Genomic DNA, 27,823 nt, shown 5'->3' on the forward strand with positions numbered 1-27,823 from the left:
AAAAAAAAAAAAAAAAAAAAAGATCTAAAGTAGACTCACTCCAGAACACCCTGGCCCCTCAAGTGCTCTTGGTTCAGCCACCCCCAATAACCAGTATTGATCATTTCTTGAGCATCTTGATTTGGTGTTTTCTTTATCAAAAAGGAAGCAATTGTGGGCTTCCCTGGTGGGGCAGTGGTTGAGAGTCCGCCTGCCGATGCAGGGGACACGGGTTCGTGCCCCGGTCTGGGAGGATCCCATATGCCGCGGAGCGTCTGGGCCGGTGAGCCATGGCCGCTGGGCCTGCGCGTCCGGAGCCTGTGCTTGGCAACGGGAGAGGCCACAACAGTGAGAGGCCCGCGTACCGCAAAAAAAAAAAAAAGAAAAAAAAAAAAAGGAAGCAATTGCAAATGCATATCTTTCTTTTTGTTTTTTGGCCACACCACACGGCTTGTGGGATCTTAGCTCCCGACAGGGATTGAACCTGTGCCCCCCTGCAGTGGAAGCATGAAGTCTTAACCTCTGGACTGCCAGGGAAGTCCCCAGACTCCGCATTTTTTGATGTTTGCTCACAGTTAAAGCCTCACCAATCTGTTAAAATAACAAGAATTCAACTAAATAAATGTTAAAGGTCTTATTGGCTTTATTAAGTGATTGGTGGTGAATTGGACAGCATCGCATCTAGCAAGTAGAGAGGTGTCCAGATGGAAGGCTTAGATGGGCAGAAGGGGGAAGAGGTAAGGAAAGAGTGGATTATCTCATCTTTCTTTGAGGGACAGAAAAAAACCTATGTGGGGACTTCCCTGGTGGTCCAGTGGTTAAGACTCAGTGCTCCCAATGCAGTGGCCCTGGGCTCAATCCCTGGTCGGGGAACTAGATCCCACATGCCACAACTAAGAGTTCACATGCTGCAACGAAGATCTGGCATGCTGCAACTAAGACCCAGCGCAGCCAAATAAATACATATTTTTTTTAAAAAGGAAAAACCTATGTGGCAGATTACCTCGTTGGTGTTGACCAGAAAATTCCAGATTGGTTAAGATGACATTCCTAGGGGAGGTCGTATTTGCAGTTAGGTTAGGTATTAAGTCTTGGTTTGGTGACATGGGCTTAGCACAAATGACTCCATCTGGGGCCTACTGTTTCTTTTTAACACCTCCCTCTTCCCCTTGTGCCCTGACCTGGACAAGCTGATGAGAAGTCTGGGTGGCCTCCCTTCTAGAGGTGGCAGGGTGTTCCAGCCACACACGCTTCTGTCCTTGGGCAAGAATTTTTGCCTCGGTCCCACCCTCCACCCACAGTGAGTGAACACCGGGACCAGGCTCCTTTCCTTGGTTTGTGAAGCCATTTCAGAGCTACATGAGAGGCCAGGCCTGCTCTCCCCCGAGACCTCTCTTCCATGAGTCGTCACCCTTTTCTTATCCTCTTGGTGGGTGTGTACTACACCGGTGACAGCCTCAGCCACACCTCTGCAGGTGACCATAGGAGCTGGCACTGTGAGCGGCATGGCCACACATGATCACCACCTGTCTGTCTTCTCCAGCTCTGACTCAGCTCACCTGCTCTGCTGTCTGATGGCGGCCGGCGCTGTGGGCTGCTGGGTGCTGGGGAGCTGGAGCTGTGAGCTGCGCTGCCCTGTGTTGCATTGTTGACCATACCAGGACTCAGTTCTGTGTTCAGCCGAGCAGAATTGTCAGTTTTAAGAACTCCTAGGCATTTGGGAGCAGCAGTATGGGATTGGAGCTCTCCTTAAATTAGTCTTGGGCCAGTGTGTTTGCTGGGATTTATCTGCCTGTTACAGTGAAGCTGTGCTAGTGTCTGGGTTGGACCCAACATGTAAGGCACAGGTGGGAAAGAGAGACAGTAGCCTGTGCAAGAGCTGGGCTAGTTGGGTGGTAGTTCCTGACAGAGCAGTTACTGGAGAGAAAAGAGAGGGGGAAAGGCAGTCATTAGATGGTGGCTGAGTCCCCACTCGTAATTCCAGAGAATTCCCCAGGACCCTTGAGTTCTGCTGCTGCCTTTATTGCAACAGAGATCCTGACCTTCAGGGTTACAGGGGACAACACCATGGCACCCATGTGGCACAGCCAAGGGATTCCTTCAAACCTGATTTAAGCCCAAGTTCCTTATACTTTATAAAGCAGCCAGATATCATAGAGGAGGCCTGTGACACTGATAGCACTGATGTGTGAGGCTCTCCAGAAGTAGAGTTTATAAATACCAGAGGATACCCCCTCCCCCGAAGTATTCAATATAACCAGTGACTAAAAAAAGCAAAAGCGGGGGGGGGGGGGGGACAAGAGGGAGAGGACAAATGAAAAAAATAATGAAACAAAGGTCCACAATTTGACCCAATTGGAAATCCAAAATATACAGAATTTACACAATGAAAAAGATGAAAGGGCACTACTTGCTTTGGTGCCTCAACAACATAGTTTATGAAGTAATTTTGCCATCTGTTGTGCTGCACTAATTCTCAAACTTTCATGCAAATAATAAATACTAGGGCTCAAATTACAGTTATACCTGGGATCCCACTAAATTTAAGCAAGGTACCCCTGATAAATTTAGGGGAGTTACTAGATATCATATAGAAGACTAATAGGTGTATTTCGCCTTAACTTTGAGAAGTGTTATCTTACCTAAATTCCCTGTGGTCTTATCACCCACTGTCCTAAAATAGCCACCCCCAGCAAGGAAGGTCTGATCCAGTGAATTATAAATGAAATTTTAATTTAGTCTTTGCCACTTTCAAATTATATTGATAAATGAGACACCACTGACCTTACCCCTAGTTAAATATGGCCCAGTGTAAATTTAACAGGGTTTTGAAAGATTGAAAAACATTGTATAAATCTGTTTAGTGAGGAGGTGATTAACCCCCTGTGCTTTTCCTTTTAATAGCCTTATTTGGTTTCTTCTCAACCCTGGAAAAAATGAATGACACCTCACACTGGATTACAGCAACCTTGAGGCTGTGATTTCACCAAATAAGCCCCAATTCCCAGCCCCCAACATAATGGAAATTACTGGCTTCACCCACTCAGCAACGTAAATATCCTGCTCCCACAGATTTGGCTAAGTCTATTCTGTTCAGTGTCTATTTCAGCAGCTTCTCAGCTGCAGTTGGCCTTCACCTCGAAGGGGCATAGTACACCTTTACCTAGTTACCCTCAGGGAACCTCACCACCACTGTGACCATGCACAGTCTCTGCAGGCAGGCTCTGAACTGTAGCCACCTTGGTCCAGAAGCACAGGTGTGACATTACACCAACGACATCCTCTTTCTGAGGACATCAGAACATAAAAATATTGACAAAAAGAGCTCCTAAGCAGTAGACAGGCCATTGCTGGTATACGATGTGAGGTTCCTGCCACCTAGCTTAAATTCCTAACAATTATTTGGTAACCTGGGGCCCGCTCTCCCTGACACAGTGAAGAAATAACTGTTGTCCCTCTCAGCACCCACAACCTTGTCTAGATTCTTCTGGTGTTCTGGAGGCATCTTATTCCTTGTTTATGAATTTTACTTGAGCCCATTTATACTATTACTTGTACATCGGCCCACCTTGAATATTCCCCCTACAAAAAACAAAAAGGCTCTGGACTCAGGTCAAACTGCCAGATGACAGGCACTTACTTCCCTTAGTGCCATCAGACACTGATTCACAGTAGAGGCTTCAGTGACCTCGTCTCCTGCCCCTGGAGTTGCCATCAGTAACTGCCCTAGGCTCCACGCTATATGCCATTCGAGCTGCAGTTATCCCTTCTGACAGAGCTGTGCTAAACACAGATAGCCCTGAGCATGTGACCCTTCACCCAGATTCCCATTGTAATTTGGGACCTGTGAACAGCACCCCAAGAGCTCAGCTCAGCTATGGAGACCCCCTTCAGGCAAGATACAGCTAAACCTGGGCCCCCTGCCATAACCTACCTGCAGAAGGGGTGGCCTACCCTCTCTTCAGTCCCTTTCTGAAGGTCACCCCCTTCCCAGACCCCTAGGCTCCTTGGGGAGCTCCTTAGGATTCTCTGAGTGAAAAGCAGTGGGAGTTTTAGGCATTAGAGACAACATCTCCACATTCATACATGATCCAGCTCAGGCAGACATGCTGCTTTTCATCCCTTATTTGGGACATTCTGACGAAGGATGGGACTCAAGGGTGCACAACTGACGAAACATCAGGCTGTCATCTTAGCACTGACCAGCAACTGGCTCCATCAGCATGTGTTTATAGACCCCTGGATGGTTGTCTAAGAGTTGCCCCTTTGTGGTAAAAGAATTCTGAGACTCTCTTGCCTAACAGATACCCACGATATAAATCAAGGTAGGGATTTCCCTGGTGGTCCAGTGGTTAAGACTCTGTGCTTCCACTGCAGAGGGCACCGGTTCAGTCCCTGGTCAGCAAACTAAGATCCCACATGCTGAGGAGCCACACACACAAAAATTAAGGTAACACTCGTCTGTCCATGTCAGAGTTCCAGGCGCTGCTAATAGTAACCAAGGCACTCATTTCACTTCTCAGAATATCCAGTGCTGCACTGTGGAACACAGCATTCAGTGTAGTTTAACCCTCTCTTGTAAGTCTCAGAGTCTAGGCCTCATAAAAGCACCAAAATGGCTCATTGAAATAACTTCAGATCAGTTGATTGAAAGATGACCTCTTTCAGCCATCAGTCATCTGGGATGGATATTAAGGCATCTGACTTCATCTTTTTTTTTTTTCCTAATAACACTTTATCTTTCTCTATAGCAGTTTTAGGTTTATGGAAAACTTGATTACAGAGTACAGAGTTCCCACTTAACCCCTCTGCCTTCATATAGTTTGCCCTGTATTTTTTTGGGGGGCCATGCCACAGGGCATGCGGGATCTTAGTTCCCCCACCAGGGATTGGACCCACGCCCCCTGCAGTGGAAGCAGGGAGTCCTAACCACTGGACACCCAGGGAGGTCCCTGCCCTATTTTTTATATCTAGTATTACTGTGGTACATTTGTTACATTTGATGAACCAATACTGATGCATTAAAGTCTGCAATTTACAATAGCGTTGACTCTTATGTTAGACAGTCTGGGCTTTGGCAACATAAAATGAGTTGTGTCCATCATATCTGTATCATGTATTCTACTTTCATGCTCTAAAAGGCCCCTGTGCTCCACCTATTCATTCATTCCTCTCTCCCACCCGAAATCCCTGGCAGCTGAAGGTCTTACTCATAGTTTTTTCCTTTCCAGAACTATGGTTGGAATAATACAGTGTGTAGCCTTGTCATATTGGCTGCTTTCACTTAGCAGTATGATTTAAGGTTTCTCCATGTCTTTTTGGTTTGATACCTCGTGTTCTTTTAACACTGAAAAATATTTCATTGTATTGATGTTCCAGTGATGATTTTTCCATTCACCTGTTGAAGGATATCTTGTTTACCTCTAAGTCTTGGCAATCACGAGTAAAGCTTTTATAAAAATTCATGCACAGGTTTTTTTTTATGAACATAAGTTTTCAGCTAATGTGGCAAAATACAAAGGAGCCTGATTGTTGGATTGTATGGTTAAGAATAGGTTTAGTATTTTAAGAAACTGCCTGTTTTCCAAAGTAGACATACCGTTTTCCATTCCCACCAGCATTGAGAATGGAACAGGGTTCCTGTTGCTGTACATTGTCTCTGTCCTTTGGTGTTCTCAGTTTTTTGAATTTTAGTATTCTGATAAGTATCTAGTAATAATCTCATTCTTCTTTTATTTGCAATCCTAATGACATATGATGTGGAGTGTCTTTTCTTATGCTTATTTACCATCCATGTGTCTTATTTTGTCTATTTTTAATAGTGTTGCCTGTCTTCTTATCGTTGAGTTTTGAGTTCTTTGGATATTTCAAATAGCAGTCCTTTATCAGATAAGTGGTTTGCAGAGATTTTCTCCCAGTCTGTGGCTTATTTTCAGTCTCTTAACCCTGTCTTTCATAGAGCAAACTGTCATTTTAATGAAGTCAATTTACTAATTTTTTTCTTTCTTCAGTCCTACTTTTGGTGTGTTGAATCAAAAAACTCATCACCAAACCCAAGGTCATATAGATTTTCTCCTATGTTACCTTTTTTCTCAATATTTTAAAAACTTGAAGTATAGTTGATTTACAGTGTTGTGTCAGTTTCTGCTATACAGCAAAGTGGTTCAGCTGTACACATATATACATTTTTAATACTCTTTTCCATTATAGTTTATCATAGGATATTGAATATAGTTTCTCCGTGCTGTACAATAGGACCTTGTTGTTCATCTATTCTATGTATAAAAGCTTCCATCTGCTAACCCCAGCCTCCCACTCCATCCCTCCCCCACCCCCTCCCCCTTGGCAGCCGCCAGTCTGTTCTCTATGTCCATGATTCTGTTTCTGTTTCATAGATAGGTTCACTTTCTCCTGTGTTATCTTCTAGGAGTTCTGTAGTTTTGCCTTTTACATAAGATCTGTGGTCCATTTGGGGTTAATTTTTGCAAAAGGTGTAGGATCTGTGTCTAGACGTTCTTTTTTTCAATGTGGATATCTAGTTTTCCTGGCACTATTTGTTGAAAAGACTGTCGTTTCTTCATTAAATTGCCTTTGATCCTTTGTCAAAGATGAATTGACTAGATTTGTTTGGATCTATAGGAAATCATTGACTTTGTATGTTAACTAACCTTCAGTCTTACTGTACTCTCTTATTAGTTCAGGGGTTTTCTTTGTTGTTGTTGATTCTTTTTCTCCATAATCATGTCCTACATGACAAAAGACAGTTTTATTTCTTACTTCCCATTCTGTATACCTTACATGTCCTTTTATTCTGTAAGCTTCCAGTACAGTGTTGACTAGGACTTGTGAGAGAGGGGACATCATTGCCTCCTGATCTTACCAGGGAAGCATCTAGCTTCTCACCATTAAGTGTGATGTTAACTGCAGGTTTTTTGTAGATGGTCTTTCTCAAGAAGAAGAAGTTCCTCTCTTCCTAGTGTGCTATCATAAATGGATTTTGGATTTTTTCAAATGCTTTTACATTTTCATCTGTTTCATTCCTCATATTAATAATTTGGATTTTCTTCTTTCTTTTTTTTTTTTTTTGGCCGTGCTGTGTGGCTTGTAGTATCTTAGTTCCCCAACCAGGGATTGAACCCAAACCCTCAGCAGTGAAAGCACAGAGTCTTAACCACTGGACCACCAGGAAATTCCCATGTCTTTTCTCTTTTTTTCTCAGCTTATATAGACATTTCTGAATTTCATCTCTTCAAAAAACAGACGTTTTGTTGATTTTTCTCAATGATTTCTTGTACTTTCATTGATTTCTTCTCACATTGTTACATCTCTTCCTGTGCTTACTTTGGGCTTAATTTCCTCTTCTTTTTTCTACTTTTTAAGGCTAAACGCTTAGGATCATTAATTACAGATCTCTTTCTTCAAGTGTATGCCTTCAATGCCATAAATTTCCCTCTACGCCCACCCTATTTTTGCTGCATTCCACAAGTTTCAGTAAATTGTACATTCATTTTTATTTAATCAAGGTAATTTTTAATTGCTGTTGAAACTTTTTCTTTGATCCATGGGTTATTTAAAAGTGTGTTGTTTAATCTTGAAGTATTTGAATGTTTTTAAATATCTATCATTGATTTCCAGGTTAACGCCTTTGTGTTCTGAGAGTATATTTTGTATGATTTCCCTTAAGATTAGTTAATATGTGTTTTATGTCCCAGAATGTGTTGTTTGTTTTGGCCACGCCACACAGCTTGCAGGATCTTAGTTCCCCAACCAGGGATCAAACCTGGCCCCACGGCAGTGAAAGCACCCAGTCCTAATCACTGGACCACCAGGGAATTCCCCCAGAATGTGTTCTATCCTTATGAATTTCCCATGTTAACTTGAGAAGGATGTGTATTCTGCTATTGTTTGATGAAATAATACACAGTTTTCAGTTATATCCGGTTGTTTGAGGGCACTGTTCAATTCAGCTCTGTGGCTTTTCTGAATTTCTTCCTGCTGGTTCTCGTAATCATTTATTAGAGGGGTGTTGAAGTCCAACTATAATAGTGGAGTTGTCTGTTTCTCCTTGTAATTCTATCCATTTTTCCCTGGTGTATTTTGCCACTGTGTTGTTGCTGTGCACGTAAGCACTAAGGATTACTTTGTCTTCTTGGAGACTTGACCCCTTTATCTTCATGCATTGCCCCTCTTCATCTCTGTGCTTTGTCAGAAAGTAATATGGATATTCTACTTTTAATGTTAACATGATAACATCTTTTTCCATCCCTTAGTCTTAACCCATCTGTCTTTATTGTGAATGCGGCTTTATTTCAGACAACATATAATTTTTTTAAATCCACTATGACAGTATGTGGCTTCAGTTGTTGTATTTTTAGACCATTGACCTTTTTATAGGTATAGTTGATTTACAATATTATATTAGTTTCAGGTATACAACCTAATAATTCAAAATTTTTATAGATTATACTCCATATAAAGTTATTACAAAATATTGGCTATATTCCTTGTGCTATACAATATACGCTTGTAGCTTATTTATTTTATACATAGTAGTTTGTACCCCTTAATCTCCCACCCGTCTTTCCCCTCCCCACTTCGCTCTCCCCATTTGTAACTGCTAGTTTGTTCTATCTGTGAGTCTGTTTTTGTTTTGTTATATTCATTTGTTTCTTTTAGATTCCCCATATAAGTGAAATCATACAGTATTTGTCTTTCTCTGTTGACTTATTTTACTGAGCATAATACCCTTCATCTATCCATGTTGTTGCAAATGGCAAAATTACATTCTTTTTTCTGGTCAAGAAGTATTCCATTGTATGTATGCACCACATCTTCTTTATCCATTCATCTGTCAGTGGACACTTAGGTTGCCTCCATATCTTGGCTATTGTAAATAATGCTGCTGTGAACATTGGGGTGTGTGTATCTGTTTGAAATAGTGTTCATCTTCTTCAGATATATACCCAGGAGTGGAATTGCTGGATCATATGGTAGTTCTATTTTCAGTTTTTTGAGAAATCTCAGTACTGTTTTCCATAATAGTTGGCACTAATTTACATTCTTAGCAACAGTGTACAAGGGTTCCCTTTTCTCCACATCCTCACCAACATTTGTTATTTGTGGTCTTTTTGATGGTAGGTGTTCAGACAGGTGTGAGGTGATACCTCGATGTTTTGACTTGCATTTCTCTGATGCAGTGATGTTGAGCATCTTTTCATATGCTACTTGACCATCTGTATGTCTTCTTTGGAAAAATGTCTACTCAGGTCTTCTGTCCATTTTTTAATCAGGTTTTTTTTGATACTGAGGTATATGAGCTGTTTATGTCTTCTGGATATTAACCCCTTATCAGTCATATCATTTGCAAATATTTTCTCCCATTCAATGTGCTGTCTTCTCATTTTGTCGATGGCTTATTTACTTATTTTTTAACCACAAAAAGTTTATTGGTACACATACCTTTCCATACTTTCTCCTGTATTTAAATTTTTTCTTTTTATTGGTATTTTATTGACATACAAAATACTTTAAATGTAGTATTAACCAAGTTTTTTTTACAGAATTTTTAATTTTTTTATTTTATATTGGAGTACTGTATAGTTGATTAACAATGTTGTGTTAGTTTCAGATGTGCAGCATAGTGATTCAGTTATATGTATACATGTATCTATTCTTTTTCAAATTCTTTTCCCATTTGGGTTGTTACAGAATATTGAGCAGAATCCCCTGTGCTATGCAGTAGGTCCTTGTTGGTTATCTATTTTAAATATAGTAGTGTGTATCTGTCAATCCCAAACTCCCAATTTATTCCTTCCTCCCACCACCTGTCCCCTTTAGTAACCATAAGTTTTTTTTCTAAGTCTGTGAGCCTATTTCTCTTTTGTAAATAAGTTCATTTGTATCACGTCTTTTTAGATTCCCCATATAAGCAATATTATGATATTTGTCTTTCTCTGTCTGACTTCACTTAGTATGATAATCTCCAGGCCTGTCAATGGTTTCTTTAGATATGCAAAACCTTTTAAGTTTAATTAGGTCCCATTTGTTTCTTTTGCTTTTGTTTCCTTTGACCCCAGCCCCTTACTCTCTGCTCCCATATTTTCCCTATGCATCTCTTCCATTTGGCTGTTCCTGAGTTGTATCCTTTATCATAAACCAGTAATAGTAAAGCCAAGTGTCTTCCTGAGTTCTCAGAATTGTTCTAGCAAATTACCAAACCTGAGGGAATGTCAAGGGAATCTATGACTTTGTAGGAGGCTGGGTAGAAATGTCAGTAGCCCAGGCACCCTGTTTGTGGCCAGCAGCTGAAGTGGGGGCAGTCTTGTGAGAGTGAGTGTTTATTAATCTGTGAGGTCCGACACTAACTCCAGGTAGCATTCATATTGACTCAAACTGGTAGACACATATTTGATGACAGAGTTGGAGCAGTGGTGTTAAAAAGACACCACGTATTTGACGTAAGGAGGGGAAACCACTGTCACAAGTGCTTCTGTCCTCTACCCCCACCTTTGGAGAGCAGGGAGGCTAGAGGAGACTCAAGTGGGTGTTTCCACCACACACACACACGCACGCCCCAGATCAGTTGCACTGTTACAAAATAGATTATTTTGAGGACAGTTCTTGTTAAGAACAGAGTATTCTGGACATGGCTACTTTTTTGTCTCGCTGATTTTGGAGACAGCAGTTTCCCGATGACCTAAATTCTCTGATGGGTCTATTGTTAACTTTTAGTTTGTTGTTTTTTCCCTATGAGGGTGCTAATGCCAGCTTCTAAGCTCCTTAACATGCCAGATCAGGAACCGGAAGTCTCTGACCTCAGTTTTTATTTTTGTCTGCTGACAGCTTTATACTTTCATCCCTCCTTATTCCTCTTTGTACCCCACATCTGTACAAAGTGCTAAGAAAGCCTGAGTGTTCCTTCCTTTGATGCTGGTAAGAGAGTAATAAGTCCATGGAAGTCCCTGCTCATGTGTGCAAACTGTCATCCTAGCTCACCCCCTAATCTCAATGAAAAAACCCAAGCCAGGCTCCTTACCTTGCTCTCCGAAGGCATTTCCCACTTGCTTGAGAGGCCCGCCCTGCCCTCCCCAGACACTTGCATTATAGAAGTAAAAAACTTCATACCCTCTTGGCATTGTGTGCTGTCGTCAGCCTACACATCTGAGCCAAATCTCAGATGGGGTCCACAAGAAAAGGGAACATGATCTGTATATTGCAACACACTGCTTAATTATTCTATTGAGGGACTTCCTGGTGGCGCAGTGGTTAAGAATCCACCTGCCAGTGCAGAGGACACGGGTTCGAGCCCTGGTCTGGGAAGATCCCACATGCCGCGGAGCAACTAAGTCTGTGCACCACAACTGTTGAGCCTGCGAGCCACAACTACTGAAGCCCGTGCACCTACAGCCCATGCTCTGCAACAAGAGAAGCCACCACAGTGAGAAAGAAGCCTGCACACCACAACAAAGAGTAGCCCCTGTCGTCACAACTAGAGAAAGCCTGCGCACGGCAACGAAGACCCGACGCAGCCAAAAAATAAATTAATTAAAAAAATTATTCTTTTGAAAAATCTTCCACATCTTTTTATACCAGTTCATGTTACCCTTTTTTTTAAATTTATTTATTATTTTTGGCTGCGTCAGGTCTTAGTTGTGGCATGCGGGATCTTTCATTGTGGCGTGCAGGGATTTTCGTTTAGGTGTGTGGGCTTCTCTGTAGTTGTGGCATGTGGGCTCCAGAGCGCGTGGGCTCTGTAGTTGTGGCATGCAGGTTTAGTTGCCCCGCGGCGTGTGGGATCTTACTTTCCTGACCAGGGATCGAACCTGCATACCCTGCATTGGAAAGCGGATTCTTTACTACTGGACCACCAGGTAAGTCCCTTCACCCTTTATTTTTAAAAAGTGAATATGAGGGCTTCCCTGGTGGCGCAGTGGTTGAGAGTCCGCCTGCCGATGCAGGGGACACGGGTTCGTGCCCCGGTCCAGGAAGATCCCACATGCCGCGGAGCAGCTAGGCCCGTGAGCCATAGCCGCTGAGCCTGCGCGTCCGGAGCCTGTGCTCCGCAACGGGAGAGGCCACAACAGTGAGAGGCCCACGTACCGCAAAAAAAAAAAAAAAGTGAATATGAGGGTGAGATTATGTAACCAGTTCTTACAAAATAGACACTTGTCTTGCTACCAGTTTTTTTTTTTTTTAACATCTTTATTGGGGTATAATTGCTTTACAATGGTGTGTTAGTTTCTGCTTTATAACAAAGTGAATCAGTTATACATATACATATGTTCCCATATCTCTTCCCTCTTGCGTCTCCCTCCCTCCCACCCTCCCTATCCCACCCTCCCTATCCCACCCCTCCAGGCTGTCACAAAGCACCGAGCCAATATCCCTGTGCCATGCGGCTGCTTCCCACTAGCTATCTACCTTACTACGTTTGTTAGTGTGTATATGTCCATGACTCTCTCTCGCCCTGTCACAGCTCACCCTTCCCCCTCCCCATAACCTCAAGTCCGTTTTCTAGGAGGTCTGCGTCTTTATTCCTGCCTTACCCCTAGGTTCTTCATGACATTTTTTTTTTCTTAAATTCCATATATATGTGTTTGCTACCACTTTTTGCTACCAGAATCTGTGAATTAAAACTCAGGTTGCCACATCACAGGGCAAACATAGTAAAATTATGTTCTTCTCCAAACTTCATTAATTCCTTATTTATTTTGTCATCACATATATTCAAAAAAGAATGTACACAGTGTTTTTTTATATAAATTTTATTTATTTTTTATTTTTGGCTATGTTGGGTCTTCGTTGCTGTGTGCGGGCTTTCTCTGCTTGCGGCAAGCAGGGGCTACTCTTCATTGTGGTGCACGGGCTTCTCATTGCGGTGGTTTCTCTTGTTGCAGAGCAAGGGCTCTAGGCGCCTGGGCTTCAGCAGTTGTGGCACGCAGGCTCTAGAGTGCAGGCTCAGTAGTTGTGGTTTTCGGGCTCTAGAGCGCAGGCTCAGTAGTTGTGGCTCATGGGCTTAGTTGTTTCGCAGCATGTGGGATCTTCCCGGACCAGGGCTCAAACCCGTGTCCCCTGCATTGGCAGGTGGATTCTTAACCACTGCGCCACCAGGGAAGCCCATACAAAATGTTTTATTGGAAGATCTAGTAATAATAACAATATAAACATCTTTGTAATCATCAAGATTCATAACTGGGCCTTTAGGCAGTTTTTAGAGTCTCATGATGTTCTTGCTCCCTTGCTCATCTCTGTGCTGCCCCATAGATGATCTCTGTTGATTGTTTAGTTATTCATACCTTTACCATCTATTCTTTTCACTACACAGTGTTGTTTTAGTTTTGTCTGTTTTGACCTTTCAGTAAATGAGTATTAATGAAATTACGGTCAAAATGTTTTTTGGTTGGTTCTTTGCAGAAGTATGTTTCATACACATTTAGGGTCTACAGGCCAGTCAAGGTACTCATCCATTGCAGTGGTTATAGGGTTCGGCTTTTTCCAGTTAAAAAAATTTTTTTTGGTCGTGCCACACAACTTATGGGATCTTACTTCCCCAACTAGGGATTGAACCTGGGCCCTTGGCAGTGAAATCACGGAGTCCTAACCACTGGACCTCCAGGGAATTCTCTCCAGTTTAATTTTTAATCTCCTTAAAAATACATTTTCTATATTCTTGCATTAGTCTCCAAGAACATAAATCCTCTGGACATTAGAGAAAAATTGCTAAGCTGTAGATAGCAAGTTCGAATGTACAGGAAATGGCAGTGGAGTGCATCAGTTGATGCTTCCTCCATTCGTGCATAATTTACGTATTTGTCACCTATGGTCATCAACACTTGGGATTACTAAATTGACTAAATTTTTGTCCTAATCAGTGTGAAATGTAATCTGCTTGACATGTTGTTTCATTACTTCCTATTACCAATCAGACAGGTATTTTCTCATACATGATCTCGCATCTTCTGTTAAACATGTTTTGGTTATTTTCCCTTTTTTTTTTCCCCCTTAACTATTGTGTCCGTTCATCTTACTTCGCACACTAACCCTTTAACATTGCATGTATTTTTTCCCACCTGTTGTTTGTCTTATAACTCCCTTAGTTTTAATATGTTTGAATTGGTCAGGCTCTTGCTTTAGGGCTTCTTCTTTTTTTGTTTTGGGGGGGGGGGTTGTTTTAATTAATTTTTGTTTGTTGTTAGTCATCCATTTTATACATATCAGTGTATATATGTCAATCCTAGTCTCCCAGTTCATCACACCACAACCCCCATCCCTTACCGCTTTCCCCCCTTGGTGCCCATACGTTTTTTCTCTACTTCTGTGTCTCAATTTCTGCTAAGCAAACCAGTTCGTGTGTACCATTTTCTAGGTTCCACATATACGTGTTAATATACGATATTTGTTTTTCTCTTTCTGACTTACTTCACTCTGTATGATAGTCTCTAGATGCATCCACGTCTCTACAAATGACCCAATTTCATTCCTCTTTATGGCTGAGTAATATTCCATTATATATATGTACCACATCTTCTTTATCCATTCGTCTGTCGATGGGCATTTAGGTTGCTTCCATGACCTGGCTATTGTAAATAGTGCTGCAGTGAACATCGGGGTGCATGTGTCTTTTTGAATTATGGTTTTCTCAGGGTATATGCCCAGTAGTGGGATTGCTGGGTCATATGGTAATTCTATTTTTAGTTCTTGAAGGAACCTCCATATTGTTCTCCATAGTGGCTGTGTCAATTTACATTCCCACCAACAGGGCAAGAGGGTTCCCTTTTCTCCACACCCTCTCCAGCATTTGTTGTTTGTAGATTTTCTTATGATGCCCATTCTAACTGGTGTGAGGTGACACCTCATTGTAGTTTTGATTTGCATTTCTCTAATAATTAGTGATGTTGAGCAGCTTTTCATGTGCTTCTTGCCCATCTGTATGTCTTTGGAGAAATGTCTATTTAGGTCTTCTGCCCATTTTTGGATTGGGTGGTTAGTTTTTTTAACATTGAGCTGCATGAGCTGTTTATATATTTTGGAGATTAATCCTTTGTCAGATGATTTGTTTGCAAATATTTTCTCCCATTCTGAGGGTTGTCTTTTGGTCTTGTTTATGGTTTGCTTTGCTGTGCAAAAGCTTTTAAGTTTCATTAGGTCCCATTTGTTTATTTTTGTTTTTATTTCCATTACTCTAGGAGGTGAATCAAAAAAGGTCTTGCTGTGATTTATGTCAAAGAGTGTTCTTCCTATGTTTTCCTCTAAGAGTTTTGTAGTGTCCGGTCTTATATTTAGGTCTCTAATTCATTTTGAGTTTACTATTGTGTATGGTGTTAGGGAGTGTTCTAATTTCATTCTTTTACATGTACCTGTCCAGTTTTCCCAGCACCACTTATTGAAGAGGCTGTCTTTTCTCCACTTTATATCCTTGTTTCCTTTGTCATAGATTAGTTGACCATAGGTGCGTGGGCTTTATCTCTGGGCTTTCTACCCTGTTCCATTGATCTGTGTTTCTATTTTTGTGCCAGTACCATACTGTCTTGATTACTGTAGCTTTGTAGTACAGTCTGAAGTCAGAGAGCCTGATTCCTCCAGCTTCGTTTTTCTTTCTCAAGATTGCTTTGGCTGTTCGGGGTCTTTTGTGTTTCCATACAAATTGTGAATTTTTTTTGTTCTAGTTCTGTGAAAAATGTCATTGGTAATTTGATAGGGATTGCACAGAATCTGTAGATTGCTTTGGGTAGTATAGTCATTTTCACAATGTTGATTCTTCCAATCCAAGAACATGGTATATCTCTCCATCTGTTTGTATCATCTTTAATTTCTTTCATCAGTGTCTTATAGTTTTCTGCATACAGGTCTTTTGTCGCCTTAGGGAGGTTTATTTTTAGGTATTTTTTTGTTGTTGCAATGGTAAATGGGAGTGTTTCCTTAATTTCTCTTTCAGATTTTTCATCACTAGGGTATGGGAATGCAAGAGATTTCTGTGCATTAATTGTGTATCCTGCAACTTTACCACATTTATTGATTAGTAGTTTTCTGGTGGCATCTTTAGGATTCTCTATGTGTAGTATCATGTCATCTGCAAACAATGTCAGTTTTACTTTTTCTTTTCCAATTTGTATTCCTTTTATTCTCTGATTGCCATGGCTAGGACTTCCAAAACTATGTTGAATAATAGTGGTGAGAGTGGACATCCTTGTCTTGTTCTTGATCTTAGAGGAAATGCTTTTACTTTTTCACCATTAAGAATGATGTTTGTTGGGCTTCCCTGGTGGCACAGTGGTTGAGAGTCCGCCTGCCGATGCAGGGGACACAGGTTCGTGACCCGGTCTGGGAAGATCCCACATGCCGCGGAGCGGCTAGGCCCGTGAGCCATGGCTGCTGAGCCTGCGCGTCCACAGCCTGTGCTCCGCAATGGGAGAGGCCACAACAGTGAAAGGCCAGTGTACCGCAAAAAAAAAAAAAAAATGATGTTTGCTTTGGGTTTGTCATATATGGCCTTTATTATGTTGCCCACTTTCTAGACAGTTTTTATCATAAATTGATGTTGAATTTTGTCAGAAGCTTTTTCTGCATCTATTGAGATGATCATATAGTTTTTATTCTTCAATTTGTTAATGTGGTGTATCATATTGATTGACTTGCGTATACTGAAGAATCCTTGCATCTCTGGGATAAATCTCACTTGATTCATGGTGTATGATCCTTTTTAATGTGTTGGATTCTGTTTGCTAGTATTTTGTTGAGGATTTTTACATCTATATTCATCAGTGATATTGGTCTGTAATTTTTTTTTTTATAGTATCTTTGTCTGGTTTTGGTATCAGTGTGATGGTGGCCTCATAGAATGAGTTTGGGAGTTTTCCTTCCTCTGCAATTTTTTGGAAGAGTTTGAGAAGGATGGGTATTAGCCCTTCTCTAAATGTTTGATAGAATTCACCTGTGAAGCCATCTGATCCTGGACTTTTGTTGGAAGATTTTTTTTTTTTTTGTGGTACGGGGGCCTCTCACTGTTGTGGCCTCTCCCATCGCAGAGCACAGGCTCCGGACGCGCAGGCTCAGCGGCCATGGCTCACGGGCCCAGCCGCTCCACGGCATGTGGGATCCTCCTGGACCAGGGCATGAACCCGTGTCTCCTGCATCAGCAGGCGGACTCTTAACCACTGTGCCACCAGGGAAGCCCTGTTGGAAGATTTTTAATCACAGTTTCAATTTCATTACTTGTGATTGGTCTGTTCATACTTTGTTTCTTCCTGGTTCAGTCTTGGAAGGTTATACCTTTCTAAGAATTTGTCCACTTCTTCCAGGTTGTCCATTTTATAGGCATAGAGTTGCTTGTAGTAGTCTCTTAGGAAGGTTTGCATTTCTGCAGTGCTTGTTTTAACTTTTTTCCTTTCTAATTTTATTGATTTGAGTCCTCTCCCTCTTTTTTAAAAAAAATTTATTTTATTTATTTATTTTTGGCTGCTTTGGGTCTTCGTTGCTGCGTTGGGCTTTCTCTAGCTGCAGCGAGCAGGGGCTACTCTTCATGGCGGTGCATGAGCGTCTCATTGCAGTGGCTTCTCTTGTTGCGGAGCATGGGCTCTAGGCGCCTGGGCCTCAGTAATTGTGGCACATGGGCCCAGCTGCTCCGCAGCATGTGGGATCTTCCCAGACCAGGGCTCGAACCCATGTCCCATGCATTGGCAGGTGGATTCTTAACCACTGCACCACCAGGGAATCCCTCCCTCTTTTCCTTGATGAGTCTGGCTAATGGTTTATCACTTTTGTTGATCTTCTCAAAGAACCAGGTTTTAGTTTTATTGATCTTTGCTATTGTTTTCTTTGTTTCTATTTCATTGATTTCTGCTGTGATCTTTATGATTTCTTTCCTTCTACTAACTTTGGATTTTGTTTGTTCTTCTTTCTCTAATTCCTTTAGGTGTAAGGTTAGATTGTTTGAGATTTTTCTTGTTTCTTGAGGTAGGCTTGTATAGCTATAAACTTCCCTCTTAGAATTGCTTTTGCTGCATCCCATAGGTTTTGGGTCATCGTGTTTTCATTGTCATTTGTCTCTAGGTATTTTTTTGATTTTCTCTTTGATTTCTTTAGTGATCTCTTGGTTATTTAATAACGTTTAGCCTCCATGTGTTTGTGTTTTTTACATTTTTTTCTCTGTAATTGATTTCTAATCTCATAGTGTTGTGGTCAGAAAAGATGCTTGATATGATTTCAATTTTCTTAAATTTACTGAGGCTTTATTTGTGGACCTAAGATGTGATCTATCCTGGAGAATGTTCTGTGCGCACTTGAGAAGAAAGTGTAATCTACTGTTTTTGGATGGAATGTTCTATAAATATCAATTAAATCTATCTGGTCTATTGTGCCATTTAAAGCTTGTGTTTCCTTACTAATTTTCTGTTTGGATGATCTGTCCATTGGTGTAAGTGAGGTGTTAAAGTCCCCCACTATTACTGTGTTACTGTCAATTTCCTCTTCTAGAGCTGTTAGCAGTTGCCTTATGTATTGAGGTGCTCCTATGTTGGGTGAATATATAATTGTTACGTCTTCTTCTTGGATTGATCCCTTGATCATTATGTAGTGTCCTTCGTTGTCTTTCGTAACATTCTTTAAAGTCTATTTTATCTGATATGAGTATTGCTACTCCAGCTTTCTTTTGATTTCCATTTGCATGGAATATCTTTTTCCATCCCCTCATTTTCAGTCTGTATGTGTCCCTAGGTCTGAAGTGGGTCTCTTGTAGACAGCCTATATATGGGCCATGTTTTTGTATCCATTCAGCAAGCCTGTGTCTTTTGGTTGGAGCATTTAATCCATTCACGTTTATGGTAATTATCGATATGTATTTCCTATTACCATTTTCTTAATTGTTTTGGGTTATTGTAGGTCCTTTGCTTCTCTTGTGTTTCCCACTTAAGTTCCTTTAGCATCTGTTGTACAGCTGGTTTGGTGGTGCTAAGTTCTCTTAGCTTTTACTTGTCTCTGAAGCTTTTGATTTCTCCATCAAATGTGAGTGAGATCCTTGCTGGGTAATCTTGGTTGTAGGTTCTGCCCTTTCATTAAATATGTCATGCCACTCCCTTCTGGCTTGTAGAGTTTCTGCTGAGAAATCAGCTGTTAACTTTATGGGAGTTCCCTTGTATGTTTTTTGTCGTTTTTCCCTTGCTGCTTTCAATAATTTTTCTTTGTCTTTAATTTTTGCCAATTTGAATGGGACTCTGTGCTTCCTGGGCTTGGGTGGCTATTTCCTTTCCCATGTTAGGGAAGTTTTTGACTATAATCTCTTCAAATATTTTCTCAGGTCCTTTCTCTCTCTCTTCTCCTTCTGGGATCCCTATAATGCGAATGTTGTTGAGTTGAATGTTGTGCCAGAGGTCTCTTAGGCTGTCTTCATTTCTTTTCATTCTTTTTTCTTTATTCTGTTCTGCAGCAGTGAATTCCACCATTCTGTCTTCCAGGTCACTTACCCATTCTTCTGCCGCGGGTATTCTGCTATTGATTCCTTCTAGTGTATTTTTCATTTCAGTTATTGTATTGTTCATCTCTGTTAGTTTGTTCTTTAATTTTTCTAGATCTTTGTTAAACATTTCTTGCATCTTCTCCATCTTTGCCTCCATTCTTTTTCGGAGGTCCTGGATCGTCTTCACTATCATTATTCTGAATTCTTTTCCTGGAAGATAGCCTATCTCCATTTCATTTAGTTGTTTTTCTGGGGCTTTATCTTGTTCTTTCATCTGGTACATAGCTCTCTGCCTTTTCATCTTGTCTTTCTGTGAATATGGTTTTTGTTCCACAGGCTGCAGGATTGTAGTTCTTCTTGCTTCTAGGGCTTATTCCTCTTAAATGAGAAAGTTTTATTTTTGGATCAATGAAGCATTTACTTGTGATTTCTAGAAGTGTCCCAGTTTTTTCTTTCACGTTTCAATCTATAATGAATTGGCTATTGCCCATGGAATACAGGGGAATACAATGTTTTTCCCAGTTAGATAACATTTTGTTAGAGATATATTTTGGGAGAGGTAACATCTTAGTGATGTTTGGGTTATTTCTAAAAACATCTTTTGTATTTTCATTTATCTCATTCTCCTTTAATGTTACCCAACAAAAATTTTAAATTTTTCCCATGAGGATCATTAAATATCTCATTCATTCTTCTTTAGTACCGAATTAAATTTGTTCTGGAGGGAGCCAGATGCAAACTTCCAGATAGTCTTTCCTAGTGTAATCACATAGGAAGGGCTCAAGCCTACAAGCAGCGGGTTGTGACAACACATATAAAATAATTGTCTTCCAGAGAAGCTCATTAGAGCCTCAATACCCAGAGTGATTTTGGGGAGCAGATCACATAGGAACTCTGCCTAAGCATAATGAAAGTTCAGACGCTCATAATGAAAAGCGTTTATAATGTACCATAAACAGTTTAGACACACTGAGCCACTCTTATCAGGTTGGTGGGGTCACTCATAAATCCCAGTTCCCAGAGACCAACAAAGGACAAACATGGTGAGCAGGCATTCCTAAGAATCAGCGATCTCAGACTTGTTAGTAACTCTCTTCTGCACACTTCACAGTAGGACGTTGTTAGGAGCAAGCGCTACAGATACACCATAGAAAGTGTAATTAGAGCTGATGCAAGCAGCTCAAGCAGGAAGTGGTTACTTCCTCACAAATTTAACAGCATCATGAACATGTGGAAATTATACATTTTTACTATGATTACTTAAAGTCTTACTGTTCTCTAATGGTAGGGTCCAGAGCACATTGGAAAAATTAGAGAAATGCTACACAAATAAATATTTCCATTTTAAGACCATCGATTCCTGTGAGAAAAACTTCTCAAGAACTGGGGATTTCTTTTTCTGTTCCTTAACTGAATAGATAAATTCTACCATTGTAATTACTGTGTGGGAACCTTTTCTCTGTCCCCTGCACGTGGACATCAGTAGGTTAGTGATCTTTTACAGAGACCAGCATTTAGGGAAGTTATGTGGTTCCTATGCCCAGACGTTGCGCTGTCATGTCCCTGTGCACCACATGGAGGCATGGAAATGAGAGAAGTGGAAAGGCAGCCTCTCAAGTGGCTGGTTGAGAATCACTGCCTCCTATAATTGGAGAAGATAAGTTTTATGTTTTTTAGAGGAAAGCACTGCTGGACCCTTTGTGTTTTATAATGATGGGCACGTTCACCATCAAACCATTGTGGTCTTCAGTGGACTCTGGTGCAAACTGCAATTCTTATTCAGTTTCCCAAGGTCAGCAAGGTCCAGGGTACACTGTTACGGTTTTGCCGGAAAATGCTCTTCTGGCATTTATCTTCTCAGTATATGCACATATATGTGGTAAAGATGGTGAGAAGCCACTCAGAATATAGGGATTTTGTGGAGGTCTAAGTTGTCATGCCTTCTTTCTCATGCCGGAGTACTAACTTCAGAATAGCTTCCTAGCCTCATGAAATAGGACAGAGATAAAAAGGAGTAACTGAGTATCTGTCAAATATTTTTACAGGCAAGTTAAACTTAATACTTTTCCACAAGATTATTTTTATTCAGCCAGTTGCATCTGACTACTTCTGATAGCCTGGAGTACTTTAGGACAATATGGCCAGCTGGGCCTAGTGATAAGCTGGATTTCCACAGGTCTCCTGTCCTTGTCACGTTTGGTGATGGGAATGGAAGAAAAAGCTTCCAGTTCACTGTGTTTTTTTCCATTAAAACCTCATGCAAGGGGCTTCCCTGGTGGCACAGTCGTTAAGAATCCACCTGCCAATGCAGGGGACATGCGTTCAAGCCCCGGTCCAGGACGATCCCACATGCCACGGAGCAGCTAAACCCATGCGCCACAACTACTCAAGCCCGCATACCTAGAGCCTCGTGCTCTGCAACAGGAGAAACCACCGCAACGAGAAGCCCACACACCACAACAAAGAGTAGCCCCCACTTGCCGCAACTAGAGAAAGCCCGCACGCAGCAACGAAGACCTGACACAGCCCAAAATTAAGTTATAAAAAAAAAAAACACCTCATGCAAATGTGACCCTGTGTTTCATGGAGTGCTATGTGATAGATATGGTGGGTATTAAAGGAGGTGGATTTTTCTTACGAGGAGTTGATGATCTGGAAATACTTCTTTCATTTGGAGTTCACATTTCTCCAGCGTGCTCTGGATCCTACTGTTAGAGAATGATAAGACTTAAGTGATCATAGTAAAAATGATTTCCATGTGTACATGATGCTGTTGAATGTGAGGAAGTAGTCATATAGAGAATAAGGATTTTGATGATCAAGTCACAGAATAAATATTTCAATAACAGCATCATATGTGAACTTCTTGTGAATGGACTACAGATTCCCATTACTGTCCATCTCACCCATCTTCCTGTACACATATTTGTGATGTTTTAGGACCCAGTGGCCTTTGAGGATGTGGCTGTGAACTTTACCTTGGAGGAGTGGGCTCTGCTGGGGCCTTCACAGAAGAAACTCTACAGAGATGTGATGCGGGAAACCTTGAGGAACCTGGCCTCAATAGGTAAGGATGATGACATTCCTTCACTTAATCAATTAGAGAACAAGTGTTTCCTGCCCATCAGTGTTGTTCTAAGATGTGGAATGGGGAAAGGGAATACTTTGGTAAGTAAATCATAGTTTGAGGTCATCATAGACCTGTGAAATAATAATTTTCCTATAATTTATTGATCTTTTTGGTTGGCATTTCAGGGGAAAAATGGGAAGACCATAACACTGAAGATCAGTACAAAAACCAGGGAAGAAATCTGAGGTGAGTTGCACTCACAGTTTAAAGCAGTGTCCCACAAGAGAATCTTCTTATGTCATGAAATTTAGAAACAAGTAGACACAAAAGGGCCCAGCTTCAAATTTATTTATTCTCAGAAAATTTTTACCAAAAAAATGTTTTCTTAACTGTGTCATGGATGTTCATTGTTTCCCAAATAGCTTACTTTAAAACATATTCAGAGACTGCATATATGAATATCACTATGATAATAGCAATGGTTGAGCTTTCTTGTAGAGCATTCAGTATATTCACTTTCAAACTTACATGGTGCAGAAAAACCTAATACTTTCCCGATAAATGATAAAAATGTAATACTAATATTTACTGTAAAATCATTAACAAGGAAATCATTAACAGTGTGCTACTAATTTTTTTTTAACAGAAGCCATACATTACGGAGATGCTGTGAAAGTGAAGAAGGTAGTCAGTGTGGCGAAAATATCAGCCTTATTCCAAATCTTAATCTGAACAAGAATTCTACTGCAGTAAAACCATGGGAGTGCAGTGTGTGTGGAAAAGTCCTCATGAGTCGTTCATCCTTTAATAGGCACGTTAGATCTCACACTGCACCCAAACCATCCAGGTATCAGGAATGTGGAAAGAAGCCTTATAAATGTAAGGTATGTGGAAAAGCCTTCAGTTATCTCCAGCCTTTTCAGAAACATGAAAGTAATCATAGTATAGAGAAATCCTATAAATGTAAGGAATGTGGGAAATCATTTAGATATCGCCAATCTGTTCGAAAACATGAACGGACTCACACTGGAGAAAAACCCTATCAATGTAAACAATGTGGGAAAGCCTTTCGATATCATCAAACCTTTCAAACACATGAAAGAACTCACACAGGGGAGAAACCGTATGAATGTAAGCAATGTGGTAAAGCCCTCAGTTGTCCAAGTTCCTTTCGAAGTCATGAAAGGACTCATACTGGAGAAAAACCCTATGAATGTAAGAAGTGTAGTAAAGCCTTCAGTTGTCCCAGTTCTCTTCGAAAACATGAGAGAACTCATACAGGAGAGAAACCTTATGACTGTAAGGAATGTGGGAAAGCCTTCATTTCTCTTGGAAGCTTTCAAAGACACATGATAACACATACTGGAGTTGGACCTTATAAATGTAAAGAATGTGGAAAAGCATTCAATTGTCCCAGTTCATATAGAATACATGAAAGATCTCACACTGGAGAAAAACCCTATGAATGTAAACAGTGTGGTAGAGCCTTCAGTTGTTCCAGTTCCTTTCGAACACATGAAAGAACTCACACTGGAGAGAAACCTTATCAATGTAAGGAATGTGGAAAAGCCTTCCATTGGCTCACCACTTTTCAAGTCCATGTGAGAACTCACACTGGTGAAAAACCCTATATATGTAAGCAGTGTGGTAAAGCCCTCAGTTGTCCCACTTCATTTCGAAGACATGAACGGACTCACACTGCAGAGAAACCCTACGAATGTAAGCAATGTGGGAAAACCTTCAGTTCTCCTTTAGGTTTGCAAATACATGAAAGAACTCACACTGGAGAGAAACCCTATAAATGTGAGAAATGTGGGAAAGCATTTGTTTCTCTCACAAGCTTTCGAAGACACATGATGACGCACACTGGAGATGGACCTTATAAATGTAAGGAATGTGGGAAAGCATTTAATTGTCCTAGTTCATTTCGAATACATGAAAGAACTCACACAGGAGAGAAACCCTATGAATGTAAAATATGTGGTAAAGCCTTCAGTTGTTCCAGTTATGTTCAAGTACATGAAAGAACTCATACTGGAGAGAAGCCCTATGAATGCAAGGAATGTGGGAAAGCCTTCATTTACCGCACAACCTTTCGAGGTCACATGAGAATGCACACTGGTGAGAAACCGTATAAGTGTAAAGACTGTGGGAAAGCCTTTAGTCGACCCAGTTCATACAGAAGCCATGAAAGAATTCACACTGGAGAGAAACTTCTTGAATGTAAGCATTGTGGGAAAGCCTTTAATTGGCCCACATCCTTACATAAACATGTCATGAGAATGCACACTGGATATAAGTGATAAATACAAGAGTTTCCTATCTTAACAAATACTGGGCTGGCCAAAAAGTTCATTCGGGATTTTCCGTAACATCTTACAGAAGAATGAACTTTCTGGCCAACCCAATACATTCAGTCATATGAAAACTCTACTGGAGAGAAATGCTATAACATGTAAATAATATGGGAAAGCCTGATGTAGATTAATTCATATATAATGCTCCAAAAAATTCATAACATGAAACGTTTTAAAAATTAAAAATATATCTTTATCAGTGGCTTATTCTGAAACTCAGTCTCTAATTATGGATTCTACTTGTTAATTTTGCAAATGAACACAACACTGAGTTGAAACAATTCTGTAAGTACTCTTTAAGCAATAGTATATAAGCTTAGTAGGTAGTATTTTTCCTTAAATTAGCTTATAGAATTTTTGTCTTTCCATTTTGAAATCTGTTGGATCCATGAGTGAACTGGAATATAATTGTAATGTGCCAATATTATATAATGTGCCAAAAATATATAATTTTTGTTGTTCTATAAGTAAAGGGGGCATGGACTAATGACACTCTGGTAGTTGTTGGGATTTTCCTATTGGCTTCATGTGGCAGGTACTGGATATTTCTTACCCATTGTAAATATGCCTCTTTTATTAGAAAAACTTTTCTCTTGTCAGAAGAGCCTTCTTCCATTTTTTCCTTGCTAATAAATAGTTGGCATAAATTTGTAATTATGTGAAGTTTAACACAGAGTATAATCTCATTTGACTTAGTATTTACATCTTTTCTCTTTGTCATTTTCTCTTTACTCTTTGTCATTCCATCTGACTGTGATTTGGGGAAGAGACTTTAAGACACCCATGTTGACATCAACTGCATGCTTAAACAAAGCAACCTTACATTGTTTACAAGTGCAATTATTTTAAATTCGTAGCTACAATATCTTTGCACTGAAGCAACATTTTTCCCCCACCAATGCATTAAAAATTCTCCTACATTATTCTTATATCACCAGTTAGTGTCTCTTTACCCATAATTCAATTAGAATAATTATATCACTGAAGTCAACTAGTGGTATTACCATCCCTTCATTCATATTGAGCACCTACTATGTGCCTGTGCTGTAAATACAACAGTGATCATAACTGATGTGGTTACTGCTCTCACATTGCAAGTCTCTGAGATTAAATATAAACATCACATTTCTAGCTACTTTTTAAAGTGTTATTAACATTTAAGTTCTGATTCATTTTTGTAATAACCCTGTATGTTAATGGACCAGTAAGTCTTTATATTTGCAAAAAGAAAAGAGACCTACCTGTTACAGGACACTAAAATGTAGAATTGGAGATGCTCTCCTGGAATGTGTTGTTAACATGGGTAATATGTTGTGACCTACATTTTCTAGAACCTGTTCTTTTCATGGTTCCATGTTAGAATTCACCACTAGCCTCCCTTGCATGACACTTGGAAGGCAAAGTGAAGAAGGCCTTAGTTCTTGAGCCACACAGGAGTTTCACATATACCTGGTTCTAAACCATTTTCCTGATTCTTTGCCCTGCCAGTCCAAAGTAGGCTCATTACCACCAGCTGCATGACTTCCATTTTCTCAGACCTGTTGGTTTCCACAGATACCTCCACAAGTTCCACAGCAAAGATCCCTCACAGTTTGGATTTTCCTGCAAGTCCTCATGTGTCCACCAGGCAACAAATTTAGACTGCTGTGATTGAGAACGTTTTGTGAAGCACTGACTCACCTCTTCTCTATATTGTATTTGTATAAGGTCTAATTTGTGTAGTAAACACATTGTTCTGTTGATATTGCTAGTGACTGTGTGTTCTTGATTCCACTATAGCAGCTACAGTGGTGCAGTCAGAAGAAAGCACGTGGTCCTGTAGTGAGTTCCTCTACTGCACTGTGCAGTGACTTCTGTGGCCCAATCCTTCCATGTGAGAATTAGCACCTTCCTCTTATCGGATAGATTATGGATATTTCCAATCACTCACAATTGAACATAATTTCTCAGTACATTTTCAGTTATGACTGATTGTATGTGATTGAAAACAATGGTTTTTTTTGTCAAATGCTTCTCTTTCAAAAAATCTTGTATACTAACAAATATTATCTTTTCTATTTCCTAATAGGATATATTGAAACATCCCATTGCAATTGTAGATTTTTAGATCAAGTTTGTGGTTTTTTTCAAGGTAATCATTATACATTTTGATTCAGTATTACCATGTATATTCTTCCTCAGGCAAATTTTTTTTCATAGTTAGAATTTTTGTCATGAAACGGATTTCTCATTTGTTCTTAATTAAAAACTTAAATCATGGTTTTGTTACTGCCTTCTTGCCAAAAACTGCCAGGTTCACACTTGTATTCAAATAGAGGGGCGTGGGGGAGGGATAAATTGGGTGACTGGGGTTGACATATACACACTACTGTATATAAAATAGATAACTAATGAGAACCTACTGTATAGCACAGGGAACTCTACTCAATACTCTGTAATGGCCTATATGGGAAAAGAATCTAAAGAGTAAATGTATGTATAACTAACTCACTTTGTTGTACACCTAAAACTAACACAACATTGTACATAACTATACTCCAATAAAAAATTTTTTTGAAAAATGGATCAGAAAAAGCAATGTAAAAACAACAACAACAAATAGAGGGGCATAACGAATCATCATAATAAGGATGAACACAAACCATAAATGATAATGGGTCATATCAGTAAGAGACTGTCCAAAAGGTCTTACAGGATTTGGACTTGTGTTAGGTATTACCTCCTTTTCCAATCAACTGAGGCTTTATGAGTTTAGGTAAATTGTCAAGAACACAAACCTGGCAAGGGACAAAGACAGGGTTACTATTCCAAGCAAGGCTTTCTTGCTCAGAAGCTACTCTTGATGCTAATTTTTCAGCATCCCTCTTCTACTAGGCACTGTAGACTCAAATCATACACAATTTAGCATAAATAGGGCACTACACACTCTGGATATATAGGTGTGAAACAAGTTCTTCAAGTCCTGGC

At 40.2% G+C, this 27,823-nt stretch overlaps 1 protein-coding gene across 2 annotated transcripts in view; it reads left to right on the forward strand.

Annotated features, from left to right (window-relative positions):
* LOC113608487 (zinc finger protein 791-like) overlaps positions 1 to 24,851 on the forward strand; it is a 44,874-nt gene extending 20,023 nt beyond the window's left edge. For both annotated transcript variants that reach the window (XM_027084860.1, XM_027084861.1), the window contains exons 2-4: positions 22,370 to 22,496; positions 22,685 to 22,745; positions 23,146 to 24,851. In XM_027084860.1, coding sequence (XP_026940661.1) covers positions 22,370 to 22,496; positions 22,685 to 22,745; positions 23,146 to 24,802 — 1,845 coding nt within the window. In that variant the 3' untranslated portion in view covers positions 24,803 to 24,851. The remainder of the gene's footprint in view (positions 1 to 22,369; positions 22,497 to 22,684; positions 22,746 to 23,145) is intronic.
* The last annotated feature ends 2,972 nt before the right edge of the window (positions 24,852 to 27,823 follow it).

This window comes from Aethalodelphis obliquidens, unplaced genomic scaffold, assembly GCF_003676395.1.
Source record: "Aethalodelphis obliquidens isolate GAN/ISIS:26980383/991018 unplaced genomic scaffold, ASM367639v1 scaffold53, whole genome shotgun sequence".
NCBI lineage: Eukaryota > Metazoa > Chordata > Mammalia > Artiodactyla > Delphinidae > Aethalodelphis > Aethalodelphis obliquidens.